At 40.2% G+C, this 25,824-nt stretch overlaps 1 protein-coding gene across 1 annotated transcript; it reads left to right on the forward strand.

The window, feature by feature from the left end:
* LOC109628005 (serine palmitoyltransferase 2-like) lies at positions 1-25,015 on the forward strand. Its single transcript, XM_020084856.2, has 12 exons — positions 1-365; positions 3,308-3,502; positions 5,196-5,350; positions 7,272-7,420; positions 9,524-9,648; positions 9,885-9,978; positions 11,367-11,472; positions 12,285-12,504; positions 13,591-13,717; positions 17,311-17,446; positions 18,204-18,333; positions 21,304-25,015. Exons 1-12 carry the CDS (start codon positions 213-215, stop codon positions 21,421-21,423), a joined length of 1,710 nt encoding a protein of 569 aa, XP_019940415.1. The 5' UTR covers positions 1-212; the 3' UTR covers positions 21,424-25,015.
* Positions 25,016-25,824: the final 809 nt, after the last annotated feature.

The raw sequence follows: 25,824 nt of genomic DNA on the forward strand, positions 1-25,824 counted from the left end.
ATGTTCAGGTTTCACAGTGCGTGGGTGAGCGCGTGCATGTGGGCGTGCGCGCGCGTGTGTCGCATGTGTGAGTGACGGTGCCTGACGAGAGTTTTTCAGCGCGGCTGGAAAACGTCCGCATCTCCGGTGCTGTCACCGCTCCGCACCGCGGCCACAGCCCCGTGTTCGCTTCATGCAAGTTGCCGTCCCGGCTGCACAACCGTCGGCCAGCGATGACTGAGAGCCCCGCCACCAAGCCGGCCGCCGGGGAAGTGTGTCAGCGGGTGAAGAACGGACTGAAGCCGGAGAGTAACGGCTTGCTGAGGAGCCTCCACCGCTGCCACGAGCGGCAGCACAAGCGCCACTGCCACCCCGAGGAGGAGGAGGTGAGGCCCGGGGATGGGACGGTTGGGGTGGGGAGGAGAGGCTGCTGTAACGCGGCTGGCTGACATGTTGTCATCGTAGTTAACGAAAATGACAGGATCAACGATTGAATGCCCTGATAATGCAGAAAATCTCATTTTGTTGTCGAGACAAGACACCAAAGTCCTTTCAAAACTCATCGGATTATAGAGTTTCCGCCCTTTGCTGATTCCTCTTCTCCTCCACGGCGTGAATCAACGTGTCTCTTCGAGTCCTTCGGAGACGGTCCTCCGTTCGGCATACTTGTTGTTTACAGAGCATTATTGCAATGCATCAAAAATCTCAACTTTATGAATGGGTCTATGCTGCGCTACACCGCCATCCCGTTTGTTTCACAAGAGGAAGGTCGTAGTGACATCTTTGAAAGTTGACATTTCACAATACAAGTCTGTGTAGTCAGGAATCCTTTTTTTAGTATGACTCAGTGGCTGACACAGAGAGACCAATTGTATGTTCAACATCCATTCATGATTCCTGATCAAGTGAGGTGCACATTTAAGTGATTCCGTTATTTTCAGCTCTATAGTTTGGAGGCCACACATCCTTAAATATTAGATCATTTCATATTTTGAAGATTGCTCCTTGTTCGAGCACATTGTTTACTTAAAAAAAAAAAGCTGAGGAAGTTAAGATTCCTGACAAATTCTCATGTTTATTATTAGTGTGGCTGGTAAAGCCGTGTTCAGTCTGATCGCCCCTGATCGGTGTTCGATTGGCAGTCACCCATTGCTATGTTTTTCTTGGCACAGGAAGTAAATGTTTTATTTGCCTCCTTGCTTGCATGGATTGGAAGTTAACAAGGGGCGAAGGTTTACTACTGATGCATCCTCATATGTGTGACAAGAACTACAGACAGAACAGGGGCACTTCTGGGGCCAATCAGCTATCAGCAGGGACCAGTGCCCCCTTGCCTCACCGCTGGATCCACCCCTCGTATAACTCCTAACAGTTTCAGAATATTATCTCAGTGTTTAATGATGCACATACCACCAGGGTCAGTAAAACCACTTGGGACTGATCACATGTTTGCTCTAAAACCTGCCTGGCTGTCTTTTGTTTGTTTCTTGAAGTGGTTAACTGCCTTTACATCTGAAGCCTGAAGCTGTGATAGGTTAAGTGGTTATGGAGACACTGAGCTGGTGCTCATGTTCATTCAGAGATGCTGCTATTGAGGCTGCATGCATGCTGTAAACCAGCAGTTTCCAAAGACGCTAATGAAATTTCCACACTCTGGTGCACCCTCTGTGCCTGTCCCAATTAACAGATCCCCTCTGAATACATGAGTAGATAATGTAGCACACATGGGTCCCACACTCATAGACATGTGGTACAGTCATTTCAGTCTGATAAGCAAAATGAAAAGCAAAGTGGAGTGAAAAGTTGAACAGTAGAATTCTACGTCTTCGAAATTCCTTTTGAATCAGTTTTTTCTTCTACATCACTAAGGCAAAAACATTTTCGGTGACCGTCAGTCATTGAGTGATAATGATAATTCAGTGGGGAAACTGTCAGCAGAAGCAAAGTATATGTATATATATATATATATATATATATATATTTATAGTCATCTCCAGTTTGAGATTCTTAAGTAAAATAAAAGGAGAGACAGGGAGTGGACAGGTTTTGTCATCACCTGTGTCTGCAGCTCCACTGGGTTGGTACGGGCTCAGAAAGCGAGCACATGGGGACTGAACCTCAGCTGATCACAGTTCATGCAGATGTCAGCGCTGCTGCTCTCTAAGGTATTTGAGAGAGAGGCATGACCGGTCACATGTAGCGCCTAATAGTCATGAGCATGATGGCTCCCCTCTGTCCACAACTTGTGTGAGTCGCAGGTTTCTGTCCATCCACTTGTCAAAATTGAGAAAACCAACATGTAAAGCGGATTTTCTGTGTGAAAGTTTGATACTTGTACAGTTTATTATTGCATTAGAGATCACTGAGTTCACAGATTTCCATCAATGCAGCCAGCTCTTCTCTTATTTGGCAGTCAGACCTCAGTGCTTTCTTCCCTCTATAGCTGAAGAACTCAATGCTGCGTCCTTATCTTCCTCCCACTTACAATTTAGCTGCACATGCTATAAGTCACCTCTGAGTAAATTACACAAACCTCCAGCAACAACAACAAAAGAGTGTCTTTTTTTTTTTTTTTAACCACAGGAGAGGGAGTCACAGGAGATCATAGTGCACATTTATATCAAGAATATTCCAAATACTGCAGTATTAGTATTACTGTAGTTAGTCTTATTGTGGGGAGAATCTGTTCTGGCCAGTATATATTAGGTAACTGCCATGGCTCCTCTGATTCTGTTTCTTCACCATCAGATTGGATATTTGGGTTTTTAACATTTCACATCCAGAGACATTGTAATATATTTTTGATTTCACACACCTATATGTATTTCACAAATAACGTTATGTATTATGAGAGTTAAGTAATTTAATACTAGAGCGAATACTTCCGCCAAGGCTTATGCCCTCTCTCGCCATGTTAGAGGAAGTGAAATTAAATTCCTGTATCTGCTCCAGATTGTAATGGATTCTTCCTTGGGTCATGCCTCAGCCCTTAACAAATTTTCATATAAATCAGTCACGTAGTGTTTGTGTAATCCCGCTAACTAACAATGACACGAACAGATTAAAACATAACCTCTCGGTAGACATTGCCTATTTTCAAAATGATACTGTAGAAGCAACCTGCCAAACAGATGGACTGAAATGTTACTTCTCTGAAACACTATAAAGAAAACATTTCAAATAAAGACTCATTCCAACTTAAGTTAACAGAATATTAACATCCAAAGCAATTGCTTCAATAATCCTTTCGTCTTCATCACCATAGTTTAGAATTCCTTGTGTTTTTCTTGTTTTCTCAGTAGATTTGACTGTTCTCCATGTTGTTTAGGTCCACACATCCTCCCATGATGGCAGCCTGTACAATCAGCCATTTATCGAGTCGTTTGAGGAGACGCCCATGCTGGTGGCGGTGCTCACCTACATGGGCTACGGCATCCTGACGATCTTCGGGTACCTTCGTGACTTCCTCCGTCACTGGAAGATCGAGAGTTGCCACATCGCCAGAGAGAGGGAAGAGCATAAGGTGAGAGAAGCCTCAGAAGCAATGTGTTCAGTTACAGGAAGACAAACAAATGCAGGAATGAGAGTAAAAAAAAAAAATCATCTGACAATGGTGGAGAAGCTTTTTCTAACATAAACAGCTTTGGAGTGATCAATCATCACACATCTAATTACCCTGGGTGTGTTATTTCTTCCCACACAAGGAAATTGATCTTTTTATTGCAAAGTTGCTGCCAAGAAAAAAGGAAATAAGGAGCGTTTCAGGCTGTTGAACTAATTTGTTAGACGGAGCTCTAATTTTGTTGCCTGGTGACTCAACACATAAACAACAGCAGCAAGGAATGGAAAGTAAAACCTGATCCATTTGTAATTTTTATTTACCCGACTTAACCAAGGTGATATTTTCACACAGCAAAGATTCCAAACATTAGAAGCTTATTAATCAGTCCTCATCAAACCAAACCAACAATTAACTTTTGATAATTCTTATCATTTGTGTGCTCGACATTGTGTGAGGAGCTTTTTATAAACAGTCTATGGTGCAGAGTGAAGTTAGAAAACGTTGTGTTCATCCTACCTGGTTAATCTCCAATGAAGATTTATAGAGTCAAGTTTGAATGAGTCACTGAACTGTTGTTATTTTTTTTTCATACATTGTGTGTCAGCTATTTCCGAGGTATGTTAAGCAATGAGCACATTCTTCAGACCGAAGTTCACAACTTTTCAAAATAAAAGTTTTGCAATTCAGCTTAATATAAAGCTTGGTAGCAACAAAACAAATGCTATGCTTTTACTTTGCTAAAAAGTTGAAGTGATTCTATGAATGTTGCAATGATGGAGATTGACACCCGCGTTACCGGTAAATGTCTGTCAGCTAAGGTAAAGTAAAAATAAAGATCAAATCATCAAAATAATCAGTTGGACAGATCTTTTTTTAATTTATCTGCGGATGTAGAGGCAGACATGTCTACTGACTGCTGCAGAGTGCTGGTTGCTTGCTATACATAATAAAGTATCAAGTTTCCAAATGGCACCAAATGTGACACTGCACATCCCTGGGAAATTAACATTACACATTTTTAAGTGAAGTTTACCAAAGAAGTTAAAATGTAATCTTGTGATAATATCCCAAACAGGAAATAGATGGTGAGAAAAGTCTGGAATATTCAGGAAGGTCTGTGAGCCTCACAGTCAAACTCAGTGAGGTTTAATAATATTTGAAATATTCTCCTTTAGGTGCTTTTCTTCACAATCATGTGCAGTGTGAAAGTTTAAGAGAGCATTTGTGTCAATGCACATCCAGTGGTGGAGTTATCAGCCCATTTGGAACGTGTCCCCCACTGCTGAGATTGTTTTTCCTCAGTTATGTAAGGTTTGATAACGACGCCCATTGTTTTAAGTGTTTGGGTATGTTGAGGAAAGGAAGCTCATGGAATAGTCGCAGGGAAGTTATCAAATCAGCCCGAGGATATCCCACAGATGTCCCCTCCAAGAAGCGAGGAAAATAGCCTCTCCCAGTCATGTTTTATATTTCCAGAGATTAAATTCCTTCCAGCTAAGCTTTCCAAAAGTATGAGAGGCATGTAGTTTTAAAGGCACATGTAGTTTTTATACTCCATAAAACAAGCGCGCTATAGCGGGAAATTCCTAAACTCTGCCAGTCACGAGCCTCCACACTCCCATTCACTGTGCTCTCCTTACTCGCCCATGTCTAGGACTTTGTGCCACTCTACCAGGATTTTGAGAACTTCTACACCAGGAACCTCTACATGCGGATCCGAGACAACTGTAGCAGGCCCATATGCAGCGCCCCCGGGGCCAAAATGGACCTGCTGGAAAGAGTGTCCCAAGACTACAACTGGACGTTTGAGTGAGGAAGACTTTTACCTTTTATTCATGACTATACAATAAATTATATTACTTCACAAATTGGCCTCCAGGTATTCAGACAGTGCAGAGCCAGACATCACTATGGGACAACAGCAAGAGAGAATATCTCAGTCGAGGCCAAGTTCTGGCTGTGCTAACACTTCTATCTGCTTCAGGCACAGAAGAGACAGACATGTTTCATTTCAGAGAAAGGACTTAGTACTGAGTAACGCTACTGGACAGCAAAACAGTGAGCAGGATTTGACCTACCACTGAGACAAGCATAAGTTAGTACAATATAAAACACATTTTTTGAGCACTAAATGAAATTGGCCTTTGAGATTTAAACATATGTGTATAGTCAGTGCCCATTCTAAACCTGCCTGTTTGGAATGGGCTGTTTACTCGGCCTGTGGTGATGCTGGTTGCAGATTTCTTTCTGAAACTTGACTTATATATAATTGAACCACAACAAGTAAAGGCCTGCTGCTGGCCTCAGTCCACATATCCCCTGAAGCTGCTGTAGCACTAAGAGCTGTTCATCTGTGTATTCTAAGTTCAGTGAAGCTCCCCTCAGTATGTGAATCGGTTGTCGGCGTAAATGCACCGTTTTCGTGATGGACAACGTCACCGCTGCTGTACAGCACTGGTCACCTGTTTACTTTCAGTGCATTTGTAGGTGAGGCGAAGAAGGCAGAACTTTATTTTACCAGTTTATTGGTGCGCATAGGATGGACGTGTGTGGTCTGCAGGGAAATTAGGTAACCAGATTCACCAGATAAAAGTGGTTTCATTGTAAAACACTACTCATTAAACAGTATGTTAACAAACTTAACTGTATCAACATAAGTGAGCTCTGTGGGAGTAGCATCCTACACAGGCAATGAACACGACAAATATGTTAATATGCACTTAAGTAAATACAACAAGAACAAACTGGTAGCTTGTCCCTCTGTCTCTAATTGATCCAAAATCAAGACACATGATTCTGTGTTAATAATAATTATATCAACCTATACATTCTAATCGTCATACGATGAAAATTGATTCGTCCATCAGCTCATCGAGAAAGCAGTAATTGTTCCAGCATTAGCAGACATAATGGATTAATCTGTGTACTTATTTAATAGATGATAGATTCAACAAATGAGAGAGCAGTGGAACTGATGCTCATCACATCTTCACATCTCTTATTTTGTCAAACCTTTTTTCAAAGATATTCAAAAAACAAGGTTATAAAACCTCGAAAGCAGCAGGGCTTCAGACTAAGAACTCTGGACTGTGTTCTTCATAAATGAGTTTCAGAACAGCGACATATTAAACATCTGTAAACCCTGAACGCACACTCTACTCTTTATAATCTCAACAACAATACCCACAGTGCAGATTAGATGCGATCACAGTTGTATCTAGTCTGAAATGTAAATCCATGTCTCTTCTTCGCTACATGGCTGAAGTGAAATGAGCCAAGTCTACTTCTCTCACACATGACCGCCTGCAAGTGTCAACATATCGGATCATGTTCCACTTGCATTGTCTCCTTCTGCTTTGGCCTAAGCTAGGTCATATGTAGCTCACTTTACTGATGCACACTTGTGACAGTAAGACATCTTTCTGTTTTGTCATCATGACTCCTCACTGGTTTGAGGAGCAGCCGCAGCGGAGCTGCACGTGTGAGGTCAGCCCTCACACACTATGGCAAGAAAGGAAGAAAAGCAGAAAATAGAGATCATGTGGTTCCTGTCAGAGAAAGAGGGGACAGCTGCATCTCACATTATGTCAGATTTGAAAAACAAAGAGCACTTTGGTGCAGTCCAGTTTTACAATCTTTTTCAATATATTGTTTTGGTACTAGCACTATGCTTGAAAAAACAGCAGCTTCCTCTCATTGATTGATTCCTCTGTGCGATTCTCCCTCCCAGGTACACAGGTCGGGCTTTGCTGGATGTGATTAACCTGGGCTCCTATAATTACCTGGGCTTTGCTGAGAACACAGGTCCGTGTGTCGACTCTGCGGCAGAGGTCACCATGAAGTACGGCGTCGGAGTTGCAAGCACCAGGCAGGAGATGGGTACAAACACTCACCAAAACACACCCACTATTCCTGCTGCCCCTGAGGGATTGATATTGATATCTGTTTAATATCGTAGTTCAATTTCTGCTGCACAACAAACTTTTTTCTGACAAAGCCTTTGGAGGCTTGTAAGAATCTATGAATTATGTGAGTAAAGTCAGTGTCACTTATCAGAATCAATTGTTTCTATAACCATACTTGGATTGAAACTAAGAGCTGTCACGCAATCATAAATATGTACATAACCAGAATGGGACTCTGTCGAGCACATTCCTCAGTGAAGGCCCAACAGTCCAGAAGAAAAGGGAAACACTCTTCTGTACTTTCTGTATCTGCACCAAAATTATAATTTTTTTCTCCTGACTCATACTGCATCCCTCTACCAAGTTTCATTGAAATCTGTTCACTTATTAGTGTGTAATCTTGTTACAACAGATTTTCAAAATAAAATATGCTAACAATATGCTTTTACTTTATCACCAAACAGGAAGTGAATCTATGATTGATGATGAAGCTCAGCACTAGAGACACGAGTGAATGTCTATGTCAGTCCGATATGTTTAAATTTAAGAAAAGGCCCCAAGATAGGCAAAACGGGGGGCAGATATCTTTGCCAGTGGGCCCCCAGTTACCACCCACCTTACCCAGAGGCATCCTGATCAGCTGTAAATACACTGTATTCATTTATCAAATGTTTTACTTGTTTTCTGACGATCAGCTGTTTGAATCACCAACTCATTGTTTCAGCACAGTTTCTAAAAAAACCTTTTCTCTATTTCAAATTGATCATCTTTCCCTTCCTATCTGCATGTGCACAGTGCAAACAAAATGAAGGCCCACTCATAAGAAATATTGCTCCACAGCTTTTCTGGCAAAAGCTCAAAAGAGCATTGTTCACCTTAAATATTTATTTACATTTTGCAACGGTTCTTTTTCCAATTAAACATTTGTAAATAGACAAAATTATGGAAATGTAGTTAATTAGTCTAAAGCAACCAGAGATTACCAAAGTACATAGCTTTAAGAACTTGTAAATAAGGACCAAGGTCTCTACAGTGGTTTGTATTTACTTAAAAATATATGCCAGGCAGAGCAGGTCAAATTAACTCTGGATGAGCCTGGAGGAAGTGAAGTCCACCATCTGGTTTGCAGATATTGACTGATAGTGTCCACACACTTTGATTGTGTGTGTGTGTGTGTGTGTGTGTGTGTGTGTGTGTGTGTGTGTGTGTGTGTGTGTGTGTGTGTGTGTGTGTGTGTGTGTGTGTGTGTGTGTGTGTGTGTGTGTGTATATTGAGGCATATTGAGTTTTAAGATAGATGAAAGATTGCAGCTGTCAGACATTATGTAGCTGTAATTTACTTTGTGAGTACTTTGTTCAGTTTTCTGTTTTTTACGTATAATAATGTACTTTCTGAGGCCACTGGTCTTCAGAGGTTCTTATTAGCAGTGGTAGAGGAAGTATTCAAACATTTTGTGTATGTGTCTATTTCATCATCATGACCTGCCAACTCTGGTAGTTTAAAAAATATATTAAACTAGAACAGCACTCTGTAGACATTGGCTAAGGCCCAACATTGCCCTCATTAAAGGGTGGCTGTGGCTGAGGGGGTAGAGCAGTTGTCCTCTAACCTTACGGCAGTTTGATCCCAGTCTCATCCATCTGCGTGCTAAAATGTCCTTGGGCAAGATACCTAACCCCCAATTGCCCCTCATAGAATAAAAAGTGTTTCCCATAGATGCACTGTATTATATATTGGATTTACACCAGATTGCACACACTGTCACTCACTCTCTCTGAGAAATCAACTAAAAAAATTAAAAATGCTCAATGTTAAAGAAAATGAAAACAATTATCGAGATCAGCGCCAGAACTTAATGGGTTCTTCCACCATCCACTTGATTTCTTGAAAATAGGTTGAAACAAACAAACACAGGAGAAAACATAACCTCCTCGGTTGAGGTAACAATGTGAACATGTAACATAACACACATGTAACACACATTTTGTAGAGAAAAGGTACAGTAATGAAGTAACTGTTCACTGTACTTTGTTCCACAAATTGGTTTGTGCTCATGGTGACCTCCCATGTGTCTCAGGCAACCTGGACAGTCACGAGGAGATGGAGAAATTGATGGCGAAGTTCCTCGGCGTGGAGTCAGCTATGACGTTTGGGATGGGGTTCGCGACCAACTCTATGAACATACCAGCGCTGGTTGGCAAGGTAAGCCCTCAGGTGGTTCCTTGGCAGAGCGGATACGTTCAACACATAGTTTTGATGGTGTTTGGTACAGCACTACTACTTCTGCTACCTGCTCAGCGGCCTCCCTTAAATAGCAAACAAAGCAGTCGATAAAATCATTCGTACAAAACAGATTATGTAGTGTAGTACTTGATTAAGATAAAAACAAATATATATAGATAATCTATGCTAATTGATGTTGGTGTGGTGTCCTGCAGGGCTGTCTGATCCTGAGTGATGAACTGAACCATGCGTCACTGGTCCTGGGAGCCAGACTCTCTGGGTCCACCATCAGAGTCTTCAAACACAACAGTGAGTGTGTGCTTACAAACACGTCGTCTCAGTCTGACTTTAAATTACATTTATAGCTCCATTTATTTTCTCTCTCCAGCTACATTCTTGTGTCTATTTTAGTTCCTCGGCTCAAGTGGTTTGGCTTTATCTTCACTTTCTCTCATTACTTTTATGTTCCCATGTCATCGATACACCCCGAGTAATGATGTTTTTATTTTACGTAGCCTTCCAAATGCTGTATGTCACCTTTGTTCTCACCACGTTCATTTATACAGAGGAAAATATGTCACATTATAATGTCCCAATCACTGCTGAGGAGGTAGCTCTGCCTTCTATGGCTCTATGGTTCAATGCTCTCAGATTATTATTTGAAAAAGTGGACTAAGCTACATTGAGTTTCATTTTAGAGGTCAACCAAAATGTTTATTATTTAGTTCTTTACTTTAGTACTTTATATTAAGCATTAGGCCTATTTCTTGAAGATGTTTTGACATGACAATGTTGGAAAAGCATAAATGATGATGAAATAAGTGAATAGCATCTTCATTTTCAGGAACGGGATATTTTTAACACTGGCTCTTAGTCACACAGTCATGTTTTACTGAAACGTTGATGGACAGATAGCTGAAAAAGGTGCATAGTTCAAATAATTGGACTGTGTTTATCCCATAGACTGAATAAAGATGATGAGGAGTCTGGGCAGTAGTGTTTGGGGCACGGAGCTGTGGTATTGAGTTGCCAGCAATACACACACCAATCAGTCTCAGCTGTCAATCATCACATTTCACTTTTTCCCTTCGCTCACACTTGGACGCTCATCAGTGTGATAAGAACTACCCAAAATAACAGAAAGCATCTTTGAGATAATTATACTAAATGTATTAAACATAAAATAAAGTTAGCTCTTATTATTATGGCACGTGAAACACAGATTATATGTATATATTTGTGTGTATTATTAGAATTATTAAAATGATTGGCCACTACTTTGATTAATATAGTATATATAATCAAATAAATCATCTTTTTTGAACAGATAACATGATTAGTGTCATATTTAATGAAAAGTCCAACTGGATTAGCATCTAAAATACACAACAATAATCTTGTACTTCTCTGTAATGTTTAATTTTAATTACTTATAGCTGTGTTATTAGAAGTTAATGGTTAGCAACCTTTTCACATCTAATGTTAGCCATTAACTTCAATAGATAAATAAATAAATCACACTCCTAAATTTGTCAATTTCTACTCCTTAGTCAGTTTGTAAATGTAGCTTGTCTTGTCAGCTTCTGCCACAAACAAACCAAATCCATAAATAAACCCATAAGTATGTTTTTAGTTTTTTGAATGGTGTAAAAATAGGAGTTGTTTTGAATGTATCTGTCTCTCGATGTTCCTGTTAGATATGCTGAGCCTTGAGAAACTGCTGAGAGAAGCCATAGTTCACGGGCAGCCCAGGACTCACAGACCATGGAAGAAGATCCTCATAGTGGTGGAGGGCATTTACAGGTAATTAATCCATTCTCCTTGTTACATAGATGCTTTAATTATCTTTTTTTTTAAGGTGTCAAGCACCAAAATGTGGCCAGACCGCATGGGTGCATATCTGTCAAACTGTCAAAACCACCATGTTAGAGCACAATCCTTCTCCTTGGACGTTACACAGACTTTGCCTTTAACAACTGAAAAAGTTTTCCGGTTCACAACTTTTTAAAATAAAAGCTCTGTAATTCAGCTTAATATAAAGCATTGTAGCAACAAAACAAATACTGTGCTTTTACTTTGTAGACAAATTGCTGAACAGGAAGTGATTCTATGAATGCTGTTGCCATGACGGAGATCAGCGCTCGTGACACCTGTTATTGTCTGTTCAATGTGGGGAAATGGAAAAGTAATTATCAAAATGACCTGCTGGCGATTCTGACCCGAGGTTTGACCCACTGCTGTAGTTTATCTGAGGACATGTTCAGCTCGTCTACAGCCTGAAGACACACTGCCCCTCCCCCACTCACTGCTCCAGTGCACTGATCGTCTGTTTATTCAAATTTGACTTATATTCAATGTCCAGAATGTGACACTGCAGTTCCTCGGGCAATTTTGCAACAGTTGGTGAGATATGTGTTCCACAGACAAACAGACAGACAGGCTTTTGTGTGATTAGTAGGTAGATGATACTGAATGAGTTATGTGTGTCTGATGAAGCAGCTGGGGAACACACAGAGTTCTTCCTCGAGCTCACATTTCAGGAAAAAAATGAACATGGACACATCAGGACATTTGTGTGACACTGACTGTAAGACTTTGCCTCTTCCTCCCTGCAGCATGGAGGGCAGCATAGTCCGCCTGCCAGAAGTGATCGCCCTCAAGAAGCGCTACCGGGCTTACCTTTACATCGACGAAGCCCACAGCATCGGGGCCCTGGGGCTGAGAGGGAGAGGCGTGGTCGATTACTTTGGTCTAGATCCAAGCGACGTGGATGTCATGATGGGCACATTAACCAAGAGCTTTGGCGCCGCAGGGGGATACATTGCAGGGAAACGGGTGAGGATGAAGGATCGTGGGCTACATTCTTTTTGGGGCATGTGTTTTCAAAGATAAAAGAGGCTGTATTCAGTAGCATCAGCTAAATTCAGGTCAGCAAGTCACAAGATTCACTGGAAATAGTCAAATGACCCAGTGAAAATCAAATATGCTTATTAAATATACTCTATTTTTATCAATAGTGCTTTCGGTGCTTTTTATCTCTCAAGATCAAAAGTTAGTGTCGTGACATTTTTTGACAGCTGTCATCCCAGCAATGTGCGTTCACAGCACGTCAGGTCTTCCACGCTGCATTAGGCCTGTTCCATGTCACGTCGCTGTATGACAGCAGCTATTCAAAACAAGGTTCATCCTGATTTCAAGACATAAACAACTTTTTGTTCCAGTGAAGTGCTGAACAGATTGTGACATCTCAGATCTGCATACGTCAAGATGTGAGCAGCTGCAGATGTGTAGCTGAGTCTAAAACAACTTGAAAATGACAAGTGGCGTCATGTCACCTCCTCTTAACACCTTCACTGCAGTCTCAGTTTTTATTTAGAGCTGACATAATGCATGATTATAAGTGTAGGAAGGTGTTGTCAAGCTGCAGGATGTAGCTGACAAAATGGTGCTGCAAATAACCTGGATTTGGCAGGACACAAATCTCAGAAGTCTTTTTTTTTTAAATATAATATATAAAATCATTCGGATTCAGTTTGGGTTAATCAGAAGACCTTATTTCAAACTAACTCATTCATGGACACAGACCTGTGTGTGATGTATTCACTGCAGTAACTGAGTGGAAACTAGAGTCTCTGAGCAGCTGTGTAGGGAGTTTAGGAAACATCTGTAAATTATAGCATTAACAATTAATCTTCATGTGAGGTGTGAAGGGGACATCTGTAAAATGTTGGTTCAGTAAATGAGCTATGTCACCCAGCACCACAAGCATATTCTCAAACAATAGGAAACACAGGTTTCCATGTTTTGTTTTAAAGAAGTATATCTGAAGTACCCTGTGCTCAGGGTAGAGAGTGTAGAGTGATACGATCAGTGTTGTTCCTGTATATTTACTCAAACCTCCTGTGTATCTGCTGGCTTTAGGATCTTATTGAGTACCTGCGCTCCCATTCCCACAGTGCAGCCTACGCCACCTCCATGTCTCCTCCTGTGGTGGAGCAAATTATCACTTCAATGAAGTGCATTATGGGAGAGGATGGCACAACAATAGGTAAGTCTGTTTTTTTCTCACATAATGTGTAAAAACCTTTTATCTCTGAAGCATCATTAACTGGATCTAATTCCCTCGATATCTCTTATTACACCAGTCCTAATTTTTCACTGACCCCTGAAAAGAATTTCTAAAGACTCTTAATTCCAACAGGAGTCAGTTGTTAAGAGCAGCTCTTTTTGAATTTATAAGAGAAACCGTGGAGATGTTTGTGACACAAAGTAATGAACCAGTTCTGACAGATACAAAAAGACAAAGTCAAAGTTTGTGAAGCAAAACAAGCACAAAGAAGCTTTTGGTGTTTTCCTGTCACAAACAAGATGAGTCCTCTGATGTGTTCACTATAGAGGCTGTCATACTGAATAAAGTTATTGACATCAGTTCTTTCAAATGCTAAACTCAAACAAATTCCATTTATGACACATTTAAAGATTTATGGGAGCAGGCCATGACAAGGCTCAGATGTTTTACTCCGGGAATGGATGATGGATGTCTGATTGAAAGTTTTGACGTGAGAATAGATCAAGAGTGACTACATTGATGAAATCTGTAGAAAGCACTGCATCTCACTAGAAAACAGTAATGGACAAAGAAGGGAAATCATTCAAAGAAAATAATGGTTAAAAAAAAAAGGTAATTAATTAAAAATGTAGGTTATTTAAATTAACACTAAATCATCCTTCTCTCAAGAAACTTATACGTTCACATCACGATCAGCACAGCGTAATGTAAGCTGTTTATAACCTTTACATAAATTAAATCCTAGTTTCTGCAATGGTCATCATTAGCCACCAGGTGTCAGTGCAAACCAGTACAATTCTACATGGACCTACATGGATTACCTCATCTGATAGCAGCTATTCTGCAAACAGGAGAAGTAAAGTTCATATTATCCCTCTCCCCACTGCAGGAAACTTTGAAGTTAGTATCAGGAGGTTTATTATAAACCTGTAACCTCTGATTCTTTTTTAGTAACAGTCAAAGGGATATGACCTAAAATAAATATCAGGGTATTATTTAAACCTGACGTGTCTCGTGATGTCTTTCCATCGCCTACAAGTTCTAGGGAGGTGCTCCACTGGCGCCTGTTGTCCACATGTGGGTTTTGGACCAAGCAATAACTGGGCATGTGAGGGACAGACAAGACAAATATGTTTCAAACTGATTATGTTCAGAAACAAAACTGAAAAGCGTTTTTTTCCTTGGGTTTGTACAGAAAAATGTGAACCTAGCTGCTCTCTATTGCATAATACTGTAGTCTACTCCATGTGTGAACATTAGAGCCCTCCATTCTTCTCTTTAAACTTCAGTGGACCAGAAAACGTGTCCGTTGATGAGGTTTTGTCCTTATATTCTATAAAATGTTAGACTATGTTTTTCTTATTGATATAAGTCGGCTCTTTATTCATGTCATGTTTTACTGTGACACCAGTGTACCGACCACCCCGAAACAGTCAGAGACCAGAGGGTCCTACATTTTATTTGGTGTATATTTGCAGGTGTCTAGGGAGGTAGAGAGGGTGGTCCACTTACCAGAAGGTTAGTTCGATCCCCAGCTCCTTCAGTCTGCATTTCAAAGCGGCCTTGTACAACACACTGAACTCCTAATTGCTCTTGATGGCTGTGTATGTCTGGAAATGCTGTTGGAGTGTTTGTTTGTGTGTGTGTGTACGTGTACGTGTGTGTACGTGTGTGTGTACATGTGTGTGTTTGTGTGCGTGCGTGTATGTGGGTGTGTGCGTGCGTGTGTGTGAATGCACTTGTACAGGAAAGTGATTTGAGTGGGTTTTACTGGAAAAGTAAGACAGAACATTTGTATCATTTACCATTTGACTGTCTTCTCTCGAGCTGATCCTCCCCGGCTGTGCACAAGTCCATCTCCATCCACTGGCTGAAGTCAGCCAAGGCCATATGTCGTTATAAGGACAGTCCTGATAATGTCTCACAAACATCTATAATTTAAACCTAAAGGCAACACATTGATAGAAGTCCCTCTCAGGCAATCAAGTCAGTTCAAGAAGGTAATTTCAGTTAACTGGGTTGAATTGATGTCCCTGGTGTCAGTCTGTAAGAAAAGAGGCTGGTAATTTAGATAAAGAATTAAAATGAGATCACACAAACAATGTGTAACACACACACAAACACACACACAGGTGTAAAGTAATAGCCTGGACTTTGATTGTTTGAGGCTTCAGTTGCACTGTTGCGCAGCTCATTCAAATAAATGTTAGTTAGATAAGAATCTGCCCTTGTGCTACTTTTTTATTCCCAAAATGTTTTTCACTTTGGAAGCTGGTGTAGACTTTGTCATCTGTTCTCACCTGCAACAGTCAGCATGTAATAGTTCTCTGTGTGTAGTCAGGGACCTAAATGTGTGCACACTAAACCAGAGATTGGCGCCTTGTGTTTGATGCAACCGTCGCTTTTCAAAGAACGCAGTGAAGAAGTCTCCTGTGGGAGAAGAAAAACATTACAGCGAAGCTCCGAACTATACCTCCCAGTGGTGCCTGGATGTTTGAGGATGATGTTTTCTCACACGCATCTCATGAATGTGATTGTTTTCTGCTGCTTGTCAATTCTCTTCTTTTCAAAGCATCATCAGCCGAGCTATAAAGGATTTCCTTTCTGTTTATCTCTAGAGATTTCAAATATGATAAAGAAAAACATATTTGAAAGGGTTATATATATTTTTTAAAGGTTTTCACCCTAACCTTTATGACTGTGTGCATTACATGAGTTAAAGAGGGATGCACAATACGGATTTTTTCAAGATTAATTATCTCACATTTAAAAAATAATTTTATATAACCCGATGGCTGCCATTGTGTGTGAACCGGAGCACTTCTGTGCGTTCATTAATGACATCATGTCTTAAGTCTTCATCCAGCCACTGAGACACGTTAAACTAAGCCTACTAACTAATGTCACAGGTCCATGTGTCTGTGGTAAAACCTATTTCACTTTCGTTGGTATCAATCAGACTTTGAATGTATCATATTGAGGCTGAGAGCTCTTAATGCATCCAGAAATTCGTACCTGAACCCAAAAAGACCAGCAACGCCTTCCCGTCCCTCATTTGTGAGCTGTGTCCCAGACCTGTGCAGTACCGAGAATTGCTGGGCCCGAACCCGGCAGGGAGACACAGACCCAATCTGCTTCTAACAACATCCGATCTCTTTAACAAGTTAACGTTAATTCACAAGGTCTCAAACCCAAGAAAGAAAGTTAGTGAAATACATCCAGGTTTTCTGTAATTCCTCTACTGCTGACTGAAACCAGACCCAGACTGTCTGTCTGTCTTCGCCTCCTCACTTGCACGGATTGGAAGTGAACGGGAGGTGAAGACAACATTTCAGGATACTTATAGGATTTTTTTGTTAAAAAAAAAAGTCTTTGCGATTGTCAGCTGTATTTATCGACTATTTATCGAGGTCCAGTGTGTAAGATTTAGGTGAAAGAGATCTATTGGCAGAAATTTAATGTAGAATAATCCTCATGATGTTTTCACTAGTTCCTTTCATCTAAATTGTATGAATTGTAGTTTTATATCCTCTAATAACATTATGTGTGTGTGTTCTTCGTATCATCTCTAGGCCTTGAACGTGTTCGGCAGCTGGCAGAAAACACAGTCTATTTCCGCAAGAGGCTTCGAGAAATGGGCTTCATCATCTACGGCAACGACGACTCTCCCGTCGTGCCCATGATGCTCTACATGCCTGCCAAGATAGGGTGAGCCTGGAGCTCTTAACTGGCTGCTGTTCAGGGGGGGGGGGCGACTCCCTCTGGACAGTTTACATCAATACACAGTGATTAATAAAATAACCGGATTTCACACAATTATTTTTAATGTCTCTGATAACATCATTATCAGAGTGATGAAATAATTATCAGTTGATTCATTTCTCTGAAATAGCAGTGGGGAGCTGTGCCTTTTGAAAAATGATGATGTCTCTAAAAAAATAATTAGTTTGAATGAAATGTCAGTAGTGACGGTTTCCAATTACTTTCATTTCTTCAGATGCCGCTTTGATTTAATTGAATTGTTGCTCATAGCTGTGAGAGTTGTGAGATCCATGTTTTTTTTGTTTTTAAAAGAAATAATCATTTCCGGCAGATTAAATACAGAGCACATTATGTACAGATTTGAATCTATCACATGACATAGATTCTAATAAATGACCATCACATGAAATCTAGAATACAGATTTTCATTCGAAATGACTAAAGTACGTTTGTTATGTATTTGTATTCATGTATTTGTGTATTTTCTATCTTTAAAGGTGAAAGTTGAGTTTTTGACTTTGGGAACAGTAGTTTGAAAAAACTAAATCACGAGTACAAGAGAAAGAAATATGAACAATACACTTGACATTAACATGACAGTTCCCTTCTTTGTTAGAAGTGCTGTTGAAATCCTCCACTCTGTACAACTGACTAACCCTTTTTTTTAATCTTTTTTTAATCTCCTCCATGTTTGTTCCACCAGAGCGTTTGGGAGGGAGATGTTGAAGAGGAACATCGGTGTGGTGGTCGTGGGCTTCCCAGCCACGCCCATCATCGAGTCCCGGGCACGCTTCTGCATCTCAGCCGCCCACACAAGAGAGATACTGGACAAGGTAAACATTACTTCTCACTGCTGGGTGACACAGTATTATGTACTATATATTATATAATAGACTGATTCGCTCTCGCCTCTCTGGCTCTGACATCATTATAAGGGAGGCCCTGTCACAATATGAGATGTGAGTTTTAGGAGTTGAAATGAATTAACTTGTGTTGCTCGACATGAGCGCGGAGCTTTGATTGGTCTTGGCATCACATCAAACAGCCGCCCACTCTTCTCAACCAGGGACGCTCTACTTTACTGATGTGAGCTCACCGCAGAGCTGACCGCTCTTCCTTTTCCACTCACCACCTCAAACTAAGATTCTCCTCAGTTCTTGTCTTACTCAAACATAAATATAGATCATCTCACGCAGCGGCTGAACCTTTCCTATATTTCATATCTAATTGGGGTGTCCTTGAGGCTCAGCTGCCTCTGATGCCGTCTGTGTGTCTATTCAGGGCTGTTATAAGCTCCCGTTCTTCTTGAATTGAAAAAAAAGGGGGGGGGGGGGTGTCTGTCTGTCCTGGTGCTAAAACTTCTGTTAAAAACTAACCTTTCCTCTGTGTCACTCCCTCACACTTTGATATGTCATTTTCACTTGTGGTTTTTCTTCTCCTTACTTCACTACTGCACTTATTTTATTTTTGTCCCTGTCAAGACCATTAAATCCAAGTTTTAAACACATGACAATCACACACAAGTACTCCTTGGAAGAACCGATTTACTGAGTTGGCAAGTCATTGTTCCAATTTTGGCAGTAGTGGATTGTAACACGAGTACATTTACTTTGTTATAGTACTTAAGTACATTTTTCACGTATCTACCCATTCATTTAGATTCCTGTTTGGGGTATTTATTTCACTTTTACTTGGCAACATATATGAGTTGTGTTACATGTTCACATTGTTGTAATGTTTTTTAAAGTAATCAGTAAGGAGATGGGAGTTTACAGCAGCTGAGATGTGTCACAAAAGTGCAATAACAGAAAACACAGCTGCAAAAGCTACAGCACAACTAAAAAAGCCACACAATGGAAACACAACCTCAGTGGAAGTAAGTGACAACAGATGTTGACCATGAAATGAGCAGAGTAACCTACAACAGCGAAGTGAGCCGTGGTTTGCAGCTTAAAATTAGATTCTTGTCTATTTGAGGTGTGAGGTACAGGATGTACAGGACGAGATGTTTGAGCTCCGAGTGCTTGAGCTGAAACATCTCATGTAGACAAGTGTCACAGTAAAGCTGTTTTCAGACGTACACTGATCTATAGATACGTCCATAGAGAGTCAGGAGAATTCGATATGTGAACACAGCAGGGGATCCACCGCAAGTGAGTCGGGGGGGTTGATGACACGACAGATGCAAAAATGAAAACAGATATCTCTGGGTGAAAAAGTGGCCTCATACACACAGAAGACACCGGCGAAGATGTCAATGTCTGGTGCCGTAAACATGACGTGATCTCCGCAGCAGAATTATTTTATTACTTTTTTATCTAATTATTTGTACTTTTACTTAAGTCAAATGTTTGAGTACTCTCTCCACCACTGGATTTTGGTTTTTTCATGTGCAAATCAGAAATACACACAAAGCTAATGGAGAGACGAGGATGGAGATGAATAGACACAGTTGCTGCAAACCCGTTTGAAGCTGCATCCACTTCCAGTTGCACTGATCACTTCTGGCAGTGGACTTAATGGCTCCAATGTGTGAGGAGAAAGGAGACGGATAATTATCAGCTGACTCTGCAGCTCTCCTCAGCTGTGGGATAGTAGTAGTAGGAGTACACAAATAGCCCACAACTAAGTGTTCTCTGTGAGAACCACGGTACACTACCTGTCCAGCACCAAACAGACACACACTGGTAGAAACAAGCCTGGGAACATTCTTTCTCAGAACTAAAGCAGAGCTGAAGGTAGAGTACAAGATGCATTAACTAGAAAGTCAGATACAATAATCCAAGTGAATGCTAGAGAGGAAAATGGTCACTCGTTTACCTGATTTAATCCCACATTCTCTTGCACAGTCTGGCCACCTTGCATCCCCCTAATTCCCTGGAAATGTTGGTCGTAAATGAACAGTACTTGTCCATGAGGTTCAGTTCAGCACATGACCACTGGTGGAAGTCTCAGAAAGTCCGCCCGGCCGCACTTAGTGATCTTTGAAGCACAAAGTATTTACCTGTCAGACCAGCTGTGTCACCATAACGTCCTCAAATGGTGTCATGGTCTTTGTTTTCAGATTTCCTGTGTTTGTCCAGAGATGATTTGTATGTAGTAGTAGATGCAGACTCTAGATTACAGGGTTCCTAAGCAAGTGTGTGAACTATGGTGCTAGCATTACAGTCAATGCTAATGTCTGTGCACACATGTTGGTTTAAAAATCAAGTAGTAAATGATCTGACACATTCACCACATCAGCTTTAAAATGTGATTGTACATGCCTGTTGTGTTGCCAACTTGTTGCACTGCCCCCAAGTGGCCAAAACCCTATAAATGCAGCTTTAAGTGAAAAAAACAAGCTGTTTGATTGGTCTGTGGTGATGCTGGTTGCAGTTTTCTGTCTGAAACTGTAAAAGCAACCTGCATAACTGAACTTTAGTAAATGTGCACCTCCCCTGGCAAATCATTTTTAAATCATCCCTCCAGGGTGTTAGCTTTAGACGGGTGTAACATCTGCCTTGTCGCCCTTGTGTGTTTTTGTAATTGTAACTGTTTAACAGCTTGGAATGCAGAGACGTTTTAATTTAACTCTGAATAAACTACAACTCTGAGTTTCAGCAAGAATAAAAACGGACTCACCTATCAGTAGGTTAGAAATAGTTGGTCCATCTGCAGCATTAAAGTCTTTTCTGTTTGTGATTTAATCTTCTGAGACAGTTTTCTGTCCAGATCCTGCTTGGTGCATCTTTAAATTTGCTCAGGCCACATATCGCCCTTCACGTTGTCAGCTTTTTTTTCTTGTATTAATGTCTCCACAGGCTCTGAGTGTCATCAGTGAGGTAGGAGACCTGCTTCAGCTCAAGTACTCCCGGCACAGAATACAGCCCTCGTTGGCGCGGCCTCTCGACGACAACGTGTACGAGGACATTGACGACTGACTGTCCGCTCCTCTCACCAAGTGGCGTGAGCCTCGGCTGCCCCAGAAAATACCGAACGGGTCAAGACGGATCACAAGTCTTCCACAAGGAGCGAGATGTGCACAGGTGCCCCTTGTCACTAGCTTGCCATAATTTACCCCTCCCCACTCATACAAGAGGAAAAATATTTAAAACTAATTCTACTTTGCCTTACCCAAACATGCAAAACCTGTGGAAAACTCACTGAAAAAACTGCACCTCTGCCTTTGTTTGTGAACTTTTTATTTCTCTTTTATAAGTGTGCATCTAAGATTTTGTTTCAGGGGGGTGGCACATGTGTGTTTGTGTGTATGTTTGCAGTGCTTGTGGCATTCATCACGTCAAACCTTACTGTTACGTATGTGAAGTGGACAGATGTGAGCTTTCCAAATGCCTCTGCGTTTCTGGGATATTGTTCCTTAATCAAAATTCCATACAAGTCCCTGCTCCTTTAGCTCCACCGACAAAGTCAGAGCCTGTTTGTTGGAACATAAAATGACACAAAATGAAATGTGCCTGAAATAGAAAGACTTCACTTTCCATCCATGTCTGGAATTCCTGACAATTAATGTTGCGTGCAAAAACAATTGCCAAATATTAGGTGCTGAACAGCAATTAATAGTTTTTGGAATGCAAACCTTTCAGGAAATAGACATATCTACTTTCTTCCGAAAAGTTCCAAAGTCAATACCGTCAAAGCTTTTACTGAAATTAGATGAAGCTCGAGTCTGTCAACTGTCATTTTTACTTTTTGTCTCAAACACACAAAACTTCGAACCTGTCAAAATAATAAATTGTAGAGGTGCTGGGATGCAAATTGAACCAAAATCAGCTGCACATGGTTTCGTCCATTAAAAACCATCAAGTATGTCTGTTTCGATTCTAAGTGGGAAAAGTGAAACCGACAAATCTCCAGCCACTCCTCCAAACACGAAGTGTCTTTTCTGACCTTCAAGTAAGAAATATTGATCACTGACATTTTCACTAAGAATAACAATCAGATTTACAGCTGATATTTATCCCACCAATCCAAACTTAGAACATTTACTTATAAGTAGAGTATAGTTGAGTTCAGTTTTTTTATTTGCTGCCATTGAAAAATGGTAAGAAATGAAATTTGATCCCCAATGCTCATGAACGTTTTCCGCCTCTTTTCACCACTTCTGTTACATGTCACCATCACTGGCATCCTGTGTGTATCCAGTGTTTTTGTTCTTGTTTGTACCATTTTAGAGTCTTACATTTAACGTAATTCACAGATCACAAGGGCGGAGTTGTAACTGTCAAAATAGCCTTTTTTATGATTGGAAGGCTCAGTGTTATGTAAGTGTAAGAGGGTCAGTTTAGTCATTTTGAGGTATGGAGAAGAAAAAATTATATTTATATACTAATCTCTCCAGGCCCGACAGGACAATACTAAGAGGACTAAAGTAGACTGGGTGAAATTCAGCATTGATAGACATTTCCTGCATTTCCACTTCATGTCTTGGGTACGGAGCCGCAAAAGTCCTAAAAGGTGATTGATATATATATATATATATATATACATGTTTGTGTGATTTTTGTGCCCACAAAATAACTTATATGTATAGATAAATATCTTGGTGCAGGGGGGAGTCAGTGATATCTCTTTTTAGGACACACATGTCGTGAAGCCTTCCCTGATTTGATTTGGTTTTTAATTTCCCTATTTCTGATTTGTCATCCTGTATTGGTTTTTACACATCAAACTATTTATTTCTTCTATTTCAAAACAGGTTTTATGACTAGTCTGTTTTTTTACTTGCCGACACGGTAAAGCATTTTGAAACGTGGTCTAGTTTATTATGTTTAATACAAGATATTGACTCGTTCCCACACAGTAAGTGTCCTTATTGCACAGGATAAATATCTTGTTTGCACAAGATAACCGTGTGGAAACAGTTAATGTTTGTATAGTCTATTCTGCACCTATTTAAACCAGGGAAGTTGCTTCATAGCTTTTTAAAGCTTTCATTATACGACATGTGAAAATAAAACTTGATGAGCTGAGTTCGCTCTATCACGGTGGCCGTGTGTATCTTAAACCACGATAGATGCATATGAAAGCAATGTATTGTGTGCGGACAAGTTATTTATCTTGCGTGCACAAGATAAAAAAAAAAAATCACCGTTTGGGACTTAAGGGCCTCTGTACTTGGTGCTTATTAGTACTGACCTCATTGCTTTGTGATATTGTTAAAATGCCTTGCAAAACAAAGTGTTATATTTCTGCTGTGACTCAAACGTCATTGATAATTTTAAAGTGTTTGTGTGTGTTGCTGCACTTTTATTCTTGCTTCCATGTACACACCCGTCTGTCTATTGAACTCTCGGGTTATCTTTACAATGTGCTATGGAGATTTTAAACTCCCATATGAAGGCAGCTGTAAAAAAAATAAATAAATACACGTAAAAAAAAAAAAAAAAAAGTCCCACATACATACAATTACTCTTGCACGTGTGCAATCTGGCCAATATCATGTTAGCACTTGTTCCATGTATCGCTGCATGTACAGCTGCTCTACACCACAGCCAGATACTGTGATATACACACTTCTGCTATGATGACCTGTTTTGAATGTTGTGATCCAAATCTGCTTAGTTCCAGAGAAAGTTTGAGTTAACGTGTCTGTCAGGGTCCAGGAAGGTTGATTTTTTAAATTAGTTTGATTTCAAATTGATGTCACTGTAACTGTGGTGCTTGTGTCATAGAAATGAATTTGTTTGTTATTATCCTCGAAGCAAAGTGTGACGATGTCGTACTGAGGAAAGCAGGCGTTGACGACATATTTTAATATCAAAATGTCCTTTACATAATATGTTAAGTCTCCAAACTTCACCGCCTCATGTCTGATTTATGAAGCAGCTTTAAATATAATTTAGAGAATCCTTCAGAATTTTTAGTACTTACACAAAAAATAAGAAGATGTACTGTTGTGACACTTCCACAGTATGTTCCCAGATGATCTTAACAATTAAACCACATTGGTCTAAAATAAACAAAGCAGATTAACCTTCCTGCCTTTTTTAAGGTCTGTGAGCTTTGTTGGTGAAAGAGAACTGTGGAAGAGGGCCCCACTATTTTGTACAAAGTTTATTTTGTTGCCACGGGTTAGGGTTGATGACAGTATTTTGTTTACCATGAAGTAACCAGAGAAAGATTGTCGCCACTATTAAAGGCAGCATTTCTCGAAAGCACCAGAGCCGTGCCGATAACGGAGGCAATTATTCCATCGGCATGTTATCACACGTCAGAGATAAGTATCTTCTGATACAGTGCCTTTTGATGCCAATGATTTTCTAAGAATTCTGACAAGAGTAAGTGTCATTTACTTGGATTGTTCATCTTAAAGTCTAATTGGTTTCTTTTACTACAACTGTGCTTATTAGTGCTGGGTGTGTTCTGTGTTGACTAATGGCCATGCATTTGATCATAGTAAACGCACTATTTGCGACATATCAGCAAATGATAATTATCAAAAAATAATGAAAACTGTTTGTAAAGTGTCACCCATGTTAATGATACTAAATCATTAAACGAATAAAAACAAAACTGTTTTGCATTGTGTTCTAATTTGTTGACTCAACACAAGGAAATAAGATGATCTACTGTTTATCACGTTCATGGACAGAAATATAAGAAACCTGTTTAATTCAATTCAATGTAAATTGGTACATATGAATTAAAAGTCATTGATCATTTATATGAATAGAAAAATGACAACAAACACACATTCCCTTATCTTTTTAGTTGCTTTCACATCCTCCACCATAAACCCATATAATTCAGCAATTACTGAACTTGTGTAGAACTTTTCATACAAATTGAAGTTGAAAAGGGCAAAAGGAAGCGAGGAAACGCTGTTGTTAATCCAATTTGACGCCAAATGCAGGTAAGCAAAAAATAAATATAATAAATGCAAATGTAGATGTGTTACACCCCACGATAATGTGGCCCTATGAGGTAAACAACATGTAAAATCACTGACCACCACTGACACGAATCAACATCATAAAGTCTTATCATCCAACAACACAATACACACAAGGTTCAAATCCCATGCTGAGGCCCAGCAGTCCCCACACTGGAAGCCTCCCTTCTGATCCTGACACAGGTTTTGAAAGAACCTCAATCCACTGGCAGGTGCTCCTCGTTGATGACTGATCGGTTTAATCAGGCTGCAGGAGAGACCAGAGAAAAACAGGGACACAGTACAGGAAACACACAGAGCCGTAAGAAGGAAAAAAAACTTCATTCACACACTGAGCCTCAGCAACACCTTTCTTTCATCTGTTTAATTTACTTCTTTTTGTACATACTTAAAATACACACTGACCGACGGACAGATAAATAACTGGGCA

Source organism: Paralichthys olivaceus, chromosome 12 (assembly GCF_024713975.1).
Source record: "Paralichthys olivaceus isolate ysfri-2021 chromosome 12, ASM2471397v2, whole genome shotgun sequence".
Taxonomy (NCBI): domain Eukaryota; kingdom Metazoa; phylum Chordata; class Actinopteri; order Pleuronectiformes; family Paralichthyidae; genus Paralichthys; species Paralichthys olivaceus.

Excerpts from the sequence above, each read along its gene's own strand:
- LOC109628005 (XM_020084856.2), top strand. The coding sequence starts at position 213 with ATGACTGAGAGCCCCGCCACCAAGCCGGCCGCCGGGGAAGTGTGTCAG. Across the intron at positions 11,473-12,284 it reads GTGGTGGAGGGCATTTACAG|CATGGAGGGCAGCATAGTCC; the intron begins GTAATTAATCCA and ends TCCTCCCTGCAG. Across the intron at positions 12,505-13,590 it reads GATACATTGCAGGGAAACGG|GATCTTATTGAGTACCTGCG; the intron begins GTGAGGATGAAG and ends TGCTGGCTTTAG.